At 35.3% G+C, this 12147-nt stretch overlaps 1 protein-coding gene across 5 annotated transcripts in view; it reads left to right on the top strand.

Moving 5' to 3' along the window:
- The window catches only part of VTI1A (vesicle transport through interaction with t-SNAREs 1A), a 395143-nt gene that overhangs the window by 73670 nt on the left and 309326 nt on the right, over window positions 1–12147 (top strand). For all 5 annotated transcript variants that reach the window (XM_066355095.1, XM_066355094.1, XM_066355097.1 and 2 more), the window contains exon 4: window positions 8653–8730. In XM_066355095.1, coding sequence (XP_066211192.1) covers window positions 8653–8730 — 78 coding nt within the window. The remainder of the gene's footprint in view (window positions 1–8652; window positions 8731–12147) is intronic.

The raw sequence follows: 12147 nt of genomic DNA, 5'->3' as shown, positions 1-12147 counted from the left end.
AACTTTTTAAAATATACAAAGCCGAGGTATACTTAAAATGTTTATGTTCTTAAAGAAAAGAGCCGGTAGAGGGTGACATATTGAAGACAGAAGAGGAGAAATTTCGTTGATGAAGCAAAGCCCCGAGTAGGCAGTAATTTATTCTATTCAACTGAAAATGGAGAAATTTTTAGGAAGAACCTGCTCTTTATGAATCAAGTATGAATATTAATATACTGCTAACAAAAGTTAGGGGATACCTGTATTTTATTGTTTCATATTCATTTTTGAAATATCCCCTGATTTTTGTAAGCAATATTGTATTTTGTAACCTTATTGTATTTAATAGTTTTGGGTCACCCTGGTATAGAAGTAATCTTCCAAATGTTTTCATAGAGAATTTGGGCTAAAAGAATTTTGTTTTATTGCCTAAGTATCATAGTTTTATTGGCTATATTCATAAAGCAATAAAAAGCACATTGTACATCTCTGCGTTATGAGTACTGCAACCTCACTGTAACACGGCACATTCTATAATAAAGAATCTGCCCCAACGTGGGTACAAAAGTAAGTACCAAGAAAACTATATTATAAAAATTGTTTGCCTATGAAATGGCCGGTTGCAATCTAGAATTTTAGAGTCACCGCACAGGGAGTCACCAGATCCCAGGGGCAAGCAGGCAGTTCTTAACACATCTTAGTAACCAGTGAGGCTCCTTTCCTGCCCTGGGGGTAGAGTATTGTTGCTTTATGGGATAGCCTTTGAAGATTAATCTTGAAACCTATCTAGTTACACCCATAGGTGTGTTTGTGACTCACTTTCTGAGATCAGACAAATAAAACATTCTCCCTTCAGCAGTTGTCACCCTTGAACTTTCAGATTTACTGTCAATATCATACATGTTGACAATGATGTAAAAGTAAAGGTTTGGTTTCTGTCTGTTTATTTTGGAGCAGGGTGACAAGAAACAAAATCTACAGACTAGTCAACTGATGTTAAGTTCATAGAGCTAGGTGAATGGTGCAGGCAATCTGGCCTTGCAGAATGAGTCCTAAGACAACCCCAACCTGTCTTGGTGGTCTGGGACAGGGACAAGAGCACTGGCATCGAGAAGCAGATTCTGTCCCCATGCTGCCTGGTCTTTCCCAGCTGTGTGGCCTTGGGTAGCTCGCCCACCCACCTTAGAACTCCCCATCTCTAAATGTGTAGGCTGCCAGGTGAAGCCTCGCATTCCTGTCAACTAGAAGATTCTGGCGCTTACGTGTTACTACATGTGTGTGATACATACTGTGTGTCAGTGACACAGAATCCACGAGCTCATTTGTTCTTGGGTATCTAGACCGCTTGAAATCATAGCTATTGACAGATTTTTCAATGAATAATTACTTTTCTTCTCTAATGCTAGGCAGATTAACATAGGAAAACATTGATACAACTTAATTATATAAATGTATATACATTCTTTAGTAATTTTTAAATTTTTTTAAAAAGATTTTATTTATTGGTTTAGAGCGAGGAGAGAGAGAGTGAGAGAGAGAGAGGAGCAGGAAGCACCAGCTTGTAGTGGCCCTTGACCAGGCAAGCTGGAGGCTTCGAACCAGTGACCTCAGCATTGCAGGTCAGCACTTTATCCCCTGTGGTACCACCAGTGAGGCTTAGTAGTTCTTTAAGAAATACAAACAAACCATTTATTCCACAGCATTCATTGATCAGAGTATCATTTTCCAGCAGGTGTGTATATCATTTTTAAACAAAATAGTGAACATTTTGACATTCTGATTATTTCAAATACAGTCTATGGAGTTATTTTATTTTATATTCAGAAGGACTAAAGAATTAGATTTCCTCTGCTGCACAGTTACTCTATTCCAGATGTGGACAACATCTGGGCATTCTATCATGAGCTGATTTTCTGAATGAAGTAACTTAATTCTTGATTGACAAGCTACCATGATTTAAGACACAGCCACACTGTGTTCAAGAGCAGTGTCAAAGTCGTAAATACAAGCATATGCAAGCAAGTGGAGCCATGATACTAACTCACTCAAGTTGCATTTTCAAACACTAAAGCTAAACTTAAATTTCAGGCTCAAGTTTAAAAGTGCTGGAGAAGGAAATGAAGAAGTGCAGTCGCATGGTTTCTGGGCTCTCTGTTTTACAAATCATTCAATGATGTAGCAGCAGTGCGCTTGGAGTTCCTATATAAATAAAAGTCCCTCCAAGCATTGTGAATCATAAATAGAATTATTATTCCATATGGATTCTATGTGGGTTTGTCAGCCTCTGTGTGTGTATACACACACATATATATATATCCTCATTATATGCATGTGATGTGACATGATAGCTAAATTTAAAAATAAGAGAAAGTATGGTATAATGTATCTTCTTTACAGCCAAAACATAAATATCCTTTTCAAACATGTAATCTGTTTTTGAAAGTACAAGCAAAAAATAAAGAAGTAAATGTGAGTGATTGTAATACAAAGACATTAGTGTTTAAATTTTTTTCCCAAAATAAAATGAACTATCTCTTCCTGGTATTACCTACTCAAGAACAATGGGTTATTTCAGTGTTCTCACGCTGACCTGCTTTTCCAACTGTTGGTAGCCTAGCAGCCAGGCATGTTAGTATTTCTCTCTGGTGGCTTGCATATGGTCTATTGGCCATGAGTTTATGATAGATAGAAAGTGCGTTTTCCCTTTATTAACACTATAGTATTGGTGACATGTGGCATGTGCACTTTCCAGCGAATGAGCTTGACCTTTAACTCTAAGGAGTCCCTCGAGCAAGAGCAAACCATGTTTTGTGAAGTGATTACTTAGAAGAAACAGATTGGAACTTAATTTCTCTGATATCATTAAAGGAATGCAGTTAAGTTTATACCATTAAGAACCGTCCAAAAACTATAGCAGCAAAAATAGGGAATTGGGCAGAACAGTGTAGTGGAATTACTGGGTTAAATAATATGAACTTTTTAAAGCTACTTCTGGTATAATTGGCAAATCATTTTCTAAAAAGGATGCACTAATTTGTACTCTCAGCCCTGTATGTGTAATGGTTTTATTTTATCCTTTTCAATGTTAACAACTAGTTTGAGTTGAACATCCTTTGCAGGGTTATAACATCCAAGATATTATCGATGGGTTTCCATTTGTTTATATCGATAATATTTAAACCCTTACAGCAGTCCTGGGAAAGAACTGTTATCACTACTCTTTTAGAGACTGGGGAAACTGATATTCAGAAAACTTAATGTGACCAAGATCACATATGGAAATGTTATTTCTGTTGTCTTCACTCAGTGCCCTGTGCCTTGTCATCCTCACATTCCCAGGGATCTACTTTGCCTAATAGTCTACTTTGCCTTTACCTAAATCATGTAGTATGGCATGTTTTCATCTTAAATCGCTTTCTGCTAGAAATGAACATAGCACAGAGAACACCGTGATAAACAACATTTCACAAATTTCCTTATTTTCTTCCCCAAAATTGAAGTTTCCGGTCCTGGACTGATGAGCCTTTTGAACTCCTGGGTCAGTGGTGGTGTGTGGATGCGGAGCTGAACTTGGCCTTGGAGAAACAGAAGTGAGGTTGAAAATGGAATGCTTTGTGCCAAAGATAGATGCATTTTCGCAAATGCCACCTGGGCATTACAGAAGTATGACATTACTTAATTAGAACCAGATAAAATTGGGTAAGAAATGAATGCCAGCAATTATATGACTAGCTAATAAATATAATTCCACAGTATTCTGTAGCTATCCCAAAGTGTTAATTATAACAGGAGCAGTTAAATTCTTTAGAGCAGTTAAATTCTTTGGCTATGAAAGCATAACAGTTTTTAATAGATGTATCACCTGCTAACCTTGAGCATTATTAAATATATGGAGACTGAAAGACATGGTAGAAGCAATGGAAAAGTCTGGCCAGACTGGGTAATTTGTTTTAGACCTATGGAGAAATCTATTAACCATTTCTTCTATAGGCCAATTTGATTAGGAAGTAGGACAAGCTGTTCTTTCATTACTTACCAAAACCATACTGCACTTTGTATCAATTATTTGGCTGTCTGCAGCACATAGATTAGAATAAAGGCCTTTCTTAGTGTTTGTGAATGTTGTGGATTGCTGATTAGTAATTAAAGTACTGAATGAAGAAAATTAGGCCAAGATTGAATGGGAATGAGAAAGTCTTAGTTCTGTGATACAGATGTTAGAAACAGATTGTCTTGAGCAGCCCGTCAACAGAGTGACATTGTACATAACCATGGAGTGTTTGCCTCCCATGGAAAACTCAGGCCCAATGCCTTGGAGATGGTTTCCGCTCCCATGCCTTGTGATGTAGCTGTATGGGTATTAATTTAGTGAAATATCCTGTCTGCCAGGTGTGGGAACTAGCTGATTTTATTGTAATACCAGATCATTACTTAATTCATATGCAACAGAGTGCAGCACATGGAAAGCATTATAAATCTATTTACAATGTGGCTGGTCTGATGATAACATTGTATTAAATTCCCAGGTGAGGCAATTTAAGCAATTGCTTTGCCATGTGCACTCCTTGGAAATTAAATTCTCATATACGCTTTAGTAATAAACCAACTTCATTGTTATGCTTATGCTCGTGGTGGGCTATAGAATCCTCATTCTGGTTATGTATACCCTGTTTCACATGTAGAATCATATAGGAGGCGGTGTCACAGATCGTAGCTCTTAATTAGTTTAAGCTAAGTTAATTCATTTTGTTTCTAGTTTAGCAGTGCCTGTCCAGGAATAGATTCAGTTCAGTTGGGAAATGTTAAGGCGTGGGTCAAGTAGATAGATTGTTTTAAGCCAAATTGCCAGATAGAACTGAGCAAGGGTATCCGTTTGAACTTCGCTTTAAGAAAATCAGCCACTCAGCATGCAAAACTTCTGTTCATAGACCAAGCGAAAAGTGCTTGGAATCTGAAATTCTCACTTTCAAAACCAAAGGCTCACTTTTGTCATCGATTTAAAATAGCCATCGAAACTTAGTGCATCTAACTTCTTAGGGATAACAATCAGTTGTGAATTTGTTGGAGTTTTTTATAGTTCATATATGGTCTGTAGGTTTCTTCTGTCCAGTTGTGTCTAGTTCACCTAACTGTATAAATTAGAAGGAATAAGCTTTATACAAAAACAACTAAGGCAGGAATGCTCTTGTATTTAACAGTGTGTGTGTGTGTGTGTGTGTGGCAAATATTGTCAGTTGAAGCTTTTCCATCCTATGGTACAGACCCCAAATTGCAATAGATTATAAACTGCATAGAGCTTCTGTCTTCTCCAGAAGCCACATATAAAGCACCAGTAGACAGTGGTAACTGACAACTAAGACTAAAAATGTTGACAATTTCTTGATTTGCCTGGTTAGCTTATGTATAGAAGTCATTAACTATTTATAAAATGCATTATGAATTGGGTTCCTTCAAACTGTAGCTGAGTGTGTGACATTTCCAGCTCAAATTCTCAGGCTTGCATTTGGCTAAAGCACTGATTTTATACAGTTGATAATAAAGTGAAATTATTTTAGTTAGCTTATCAACGTGCAGGAGATGTTTCCATTTCATTGACTTTGAATCTTCCAAATTAAAGTATGACATAGTACTTAGTAACGGAGAGTAAGATTTTTGTAAAGTTCCATAAAAGGGGAAATGATTTATTGATATTTAGAGGAAAATTATCCTTAAAATAAGCTGTTTGTCACTGAAAGGAAGTTACCTTTTTCTGGTATTAGTTTAATGATGATCCTGCAGGTTAAATGATGGTTGATGACAATCAGCTTCTCTAAAAAGTTTCTCTAAAAACCATAAACCATTAGGAGAAAATACCAATGCAGGGCATTTAAATATAATTCTTAATAAAACAAAGTCTTGATTTTAAAAATTTTCTGTAAAATGATACTCAAGTGCAGACTTCAGTTTCCATTATTAGTCATACCATTTCCATGAGGAACTATTTCTGATAGTTGAAATGAGTTATCTTTTCATTCTTTAACAGAAGTCAGTCCTATCAAGGAACGTTTTCTAAACTCAGCATATCATTTGCTTAATTACATCCAGGAAGCTATCCAAAGGACCAGTTTTTACCATCCTAATGGTAAGAATGACATTTTTAGGGACCACCCTTCAACTGCGGATAAATCCTCAGTTCTCTCCTGTTGCTGAGTGTGTACACACTCTTAATTGCTGGTTTTCAAAAGCAGTGGATTCTAACCAAAACAAGATGAGATATTTAGGAATACATGCTTGTAATTCTCCTCTTCTTTTGAAGTCTAGTAAATCAAAATAAGAATATAATGTAATTGAACAATCTATGCCAATTTGTTGGTATTTTGGTGAAAAAAGGGAAAAACAAAAACAATCTCCATATGATATTCTTGCATACTGTGGACCGTTTTAGTCCCCCATAGTGATAAAATGAATAATTAAAAAGGCAGCTCTGATATCACAGCCTGTTTAAAGGTTCTCATATCCTTTAATGCTGTAAAATACTTCTGCTTAGCTGGTTTGAAACTACTGTAGGGGGATCTCCATATGAAGAAAAGAAAGGTTTGGCTTGATCTAAATATTGTAGGAAGGCCATGAAGTATACTGTCCTTGTAACTTAGCCTTTCTCAGTACAATTCTGAATGAAGTTAATAGAAATAGCTAATTAATAGCAGCTTCATAAACACAGCAAGAGAAGCAGGCTTAATTAATAAGCTGTTTGTGGTGGTAAGACGCCTAGCATGTTCGTAAGGGAATGAACTGGGTCAGTCCTGAATTATTGAGACATCTGATATAGATGCCATGACTGACCTCAGGCTAATGACTTAACTTTTCTACTTTGTCCTCCTGCAACGTTTGGGGTTTTATTTTTCTACTTACAGACTTGCTGCATTTGCCAAGGTATCTGATACACATTTGTAGCAGGGAAGGCAAGCTTAGGGTAGAGACTCAGGACAGGAATGGGATGCCATCCTCTACTTTATACTGAAATATTTTGCATTTTTCTTTGTCTCTTTCTCTTGAGTATATCCGGGGGGGAATGGGAAATTTTGTGTGATAGAATGAGCACTGTGAGTCAGGACCCTAGAGTTCTGTGTCAGTCTAACCAAAGCTACCATTAGAGCTCTGTGAGACTGGCTCCTTTTTTCCCTATAAAATAAAGGGGCATCTAGATGTATTTATTTTTATTTATACTCCATTCAGCACTTTTCAACTGGGTTCTGCCAGAAAGTTAAGTCCTAATGCCCTAAGGCTTCTGTTCTATATAATAAAAAAAATTTTATGTACCATTCTTGGGAGAGTTGAGAAAACAGTTGCTGAAATAATTTTCTGTGTCCTGTGGTTCAGATTAGAACCACAATTGAGAAAGGCTGCTACTTTGAAATGATTTAAAATCTATTGGTTTTTCTTGTCAAAAGCCCTTTTAAAAATGATTTTCTGTTTAAGATATGGTGAACTCTTATGTGGCAAAGAAGTGTTACTCATTCAGTTGTTTAGAAGTCTAATAAAAAATCCTTTTGACTTCTGCTCACGGATTATGGATAGTCCTTTTAAACTGCAATAATTTTTCGGATCCCAGTTGGACGGGAAAGAAATTTTAAGTTCTAACCTTAGACCCCAAGTGAGAAAAAGAGTGCCATTTTCCAACTGCCATTTTTAAATGCACTGGTTTTGCTTAGTTGATTCAGAAGCAGAAACGGCAACACAGTGGCCTATAAATCTGGGTCTGAGGCGGTGATGCGGATGTAACATCTAAGAGCTGTATTCTAGCTCCACAACCAATCTTCCCAGCCTGTTAGCTTTTCAAATGGGCGTCATTTTGGTAATTTGTGAATCGCTAGCAGACATGTCCTTCTGACTGTACAGGTAAAGAAAGACTTCTTATAAAACAAAATTTCAGAGTGTGAAATGTTGTCTTATAGCCCACTTATCTTTATTTCCTGGGATTGTGAAAAGTTGACTCATAGCCTACTTGCTTTTATTTATAGAGATTGGGAAATTTCATTTGTTTTTACCGGACACACACACACACACACACACACACACTTTTCCTTAGGCCATTATTTATAGAAGACTTGAAGACAGTTAAATTATTGTTTGGGAATGGGATGGGCTTTTAAATTCATCTCTTTTTGGTTAGTAACATCACAGCAGTGAAGTATAGATGTACAGTTTTCCAGGTGTTCCAGTGTATGTATGCAGATATAATTTTATTTTAGAATTAGAAATTTTGAAAGACCTATATTGTAAAATCCATTTCTTGCCACAATATTAAGAGCCCTGTATGCTCTTGTTTTCATTGCAATCTGGTAAGTTTTGCAGATACACAGCTGTATAGCTGCCTTTCCTTCAGTTTAGTGTTCTTATTTGAGTGACTATGTATGGAATAACATACTACTTCCAAGCCATTTTGAATATTAATGGAGTACTTAACACAATGCAGAGTTTTCTTTCATTATTGGCATTTGAAAACCTTCTAATTTACATTAAATTTTTCAAGTTCAAGAACTTGACACAAGTTTGGTTTGCAGATTTTAGCAAATAGGTTTCCATTAGGGGGCTCTCGAGGTTTGAGATGATCAGCCTTGATACCAACAATGCTCGGAAGCCTTTACTTCCTAACGTTCATCTTGCTCTCTCCCTTTTTGTTTTGTTTTATAGAAAAGGTCACGGATCGCCTACAGTGACGAAGTACGCAATGAGCTCCTAGGGGATGACGGGAATTCCTCAGAGAACCAGGTAGAATGCTAATCAGGAAGGCCCGGTGGGTGGCTGGAGGGTGAAGGAGGTCACTGGCACACTGGGCTCTCAAGCTGCTCCTTAACAGTATTAGCAGCAACTCATGTGGAAGCGATACTGTTTAATGCAAAGCTGGGGTCTTAATCAACTTCAAAATGTCTCTGGGAGATCTTACATTTAACCCTTTACCGTGGGATCACTGTCTGCTATCTTTAAAAAAATCTTTTCTTCTCTTTTCTTTATTATTTAGTACTTAAGGAATAACTTAAAACACACTGTTTGCAGACAAAGCCAAGGTCTTCACCTCAAACACATGTAAAAGGAATAAAAAAGTACACAATGCAGCTTTGATATAATGCAGCATAATTAAATCAACACTTGCAGCAAAACAAATGAAAGTAAGCTTTCAAAATTCAACAGGGCAGCTCAGTCTCCTATTGTGTAGCTTCTTAAAAATACATTCAGTATCATGCAAATTGCAAGTACCAGTGTGGAATTGGATACTCATATAGAGGTCCTTCCTCTGTCAAATAGTAACAATCATCATCATCATCATCATCATCACCGTAATAGGAAAAGTCATTTTGCAAAAGCAAAAAAAGTGAGGTCCAGTTTCTTCTTGAAAGAGCCTTATAAGTTACTTGGCTGTCAATTCTCATTGGGTCGCACAGTCGTGTCCTGAGTCTAACTAATGTCCCACTTCTTTCTTTGCGTTAATACTGAAGATTGTATTAATTCCTATAGATAATATATATGACATTAAAATATTGTTTCAAGAACCTCAGTGCAGAGATGATTTTCAAAATGTCTCTGACAACCAACCCTAGTGACTGATTCTCTTTGATACTTTTAAAGAAAATAAATGATAGGGAACTTCAGAAGCAAGACCTGAAGGTGTTCATTAATGTTGCTTTGGCAAGTATTATAAAGGTCTCTATTCTAACTAAATAAAAGTAAACATAAATCATTCATTAACTAAACCAAAATTTTAAGAAGATTGTAAAACATAACATATTGAGACACATTATAAAAATTGCATACTTGTATTTACCATTTCAAATATATATCTATATATGCTGAAACTATATTACTGTCTCCTATAATGTTAATGTTATAAACAGGGGTGTTGCTTATGTGATTAAGGCCCCCATCCATCCACCCTCCAAAAAGGGATAAAAATCACTGAGTTGGTGATGTTTGGTTTTGGAAAGATCTCACCTGCTCCACTATTGGGATGTTATCAGCTTGAATTCAGACATGTGTAAACACTATAAGATTTGACTTGGGATTTCAGCTTTTCTGATTGAAATGTGAGAATAGCTAAGGAAAAAAAAATAGAGAGAGAGAGCCCATGAAACAGAAAAGCGGTGATACAATAAAGGGGTTTTACTCATAATAGATTAAATAATGTAAGAATGAGGGAAAAATATTTTTTTCCTATTTTAAGTGAGATTTAGGTTGCTCATACCTCTTGAATGACTGAATCATAATTTTACTTCCTAGCTTTACTGCAAAAAAGGCATTATCATTTTTTCACACAAAAAGTGAATGCATAGTTCCCGTGTCAGTTCTTTAAAAAGATATACAATGGATCTTTCCGTCATTTGAAACTACAGCCTAATATACAGGAAGTGGAAAGGAAGGAGTATTCCTGTCTCACTCAGGTTCCTTTATTGTAATGGATGTTGTAGTGCTGTGACTGGGATCCCTCTTTTCTTTTTTTTTGTAAAGCATGTTCACTTCTCTTAATGGCCATATTAAGTGCCTAAAACATTTGTCATACATATAGATATGATTTTATTATGCCTAAAGAAAAATATATTCCAGAAAAACAAACTGAGTTCCTATTTTCTGTTATATCGCTGGCACTTTAAAGTGATTACACCAAGATTTCCCATCGACTTGTATAAATCAAACTTACAAATTTTGAAAGTGCTTAGAGAGCCTGAAGTTCAGTCATAAGGAGCTGTCACTTCAAAAAATAAGAGTATGATAAATTATGGTCATGGGTATATCACTGTTAGATTATTGTTTATGTGAACTTTCCAGTCTAACATTTGAAGAAGCTTTGAAAGTTCAAAGAAACCACACTTAACTTTTTGGATATTTAGTTACCAGGTGTAGAAAAATTTCCATATCCTAATGAAGAAATTAAATTTTGTTTTTAGGCTTTTTACTATAATGTAGGAATGAAAATCTCAGACTAAAACACATTCTTAAACAGGAATGGTCACTTGAGAATAACTCTTTATTCTGCATCAGTATTCATTCAGAGACGCTGGAATTCAAGCAGAAGCCCTTTCATTAAAGGAAGAAAGGATTTTAAGTTGGCTCTTCATATTAGTTTTTGTAGCTGAGTGGTAGAGAAGATAGGTTTTGTTCTGGGTAGGCTTACCTGTAATTTAGAAAAGAAAATATTTTCTGCCCACAAATAAGTTTAAGTTAATTATTGATCAGTTGATTTTCAGAACTTATTGGCTTATCATAAACTTTTAATATACAGATAAAACTCAGACATAAACAAAATGAAACAAAAATAGCAATATTTATTAAAATTGGGATATATCTCAATTTTTTAAAATTATAGCACAGAAAATGAAAATAATAAAGAATTCATAGCAATGATTACAAATAGGTAAAATAAACTATTGTAAATACCAACTATATAGTTATTTTTGATGCAGTATACACATCTTCCCTATAGTGGCTTTTTTGTGTTGATTTATACAAATGTAAACACCATAGCTATTATTTCTCATTCTGGCCATTTATAAAAGTGTTATTTTTTTTGTCTTTTTTTTTGTTGTTTTTTTAAGCATCTAAAACCTGGCTCTTTATACACATCATTATAATCTTCCAATTAAAGAAGATACTAATTTACTCTTATATAGATATAAACATTTCTACCATGATTTGAAATGTCAAGATTTCAGAAATTAAGAATTACTCAACTGCACAATTAATGTCCCCTCATATAGTGTACAACTTCATTTAATTCCAAATTAATTGCTTTGTATAAATTTATTTTGGATATAAATCTATTCCATACAAATAGAGTTCATCCCTGATTTACAGAGAAGGGACAAATTACCTACTTTGCACATTTGAGTACTATTGTTGGGTCATCAGCTTTCCAAGGGCTGTTGTCTTAGACATTATCATTCTATTCTTTAAAAATATTATATTTTTCATTCCATATATCAACATTTTAGTTTTTAAGGAAATTGAATTTTTTTAAATATAGTGTTGCTGTATTTAGGGTGGAAACCTTCCTGTTAACTTGATTTAGTTTCATGAAAACCATTCTCAGAAAAGGAAAAAAATTAAAAAGTACATCTTATAGAATTAAATTCCCTTCATAGGTATCATAATGAGACACATGAAATGTTCCAAGCAATACTTTTGAACCACAGTAGT

This window comes from Saccopteryx leptura, chromosome 13, assembly GCF_036850995.1.
Source record: "Saccopteryx leptura isolate mSacLep1 chromosome 13, mSacLep1_pri_phased_curated, whole genome shotgun sequence".
Lineage (NCBI taxonomy): Eukaryota > Metazoa > Chordata > Mammalia > Chiroptera > Emballonuridae > Saccopteryx > Saccopteryx leptura.
The sequence above is the reverse complement of the archived record's forward strand: the minus strand, read 5'-3'. Positions and strand labels throughout refer to the sequence as shown.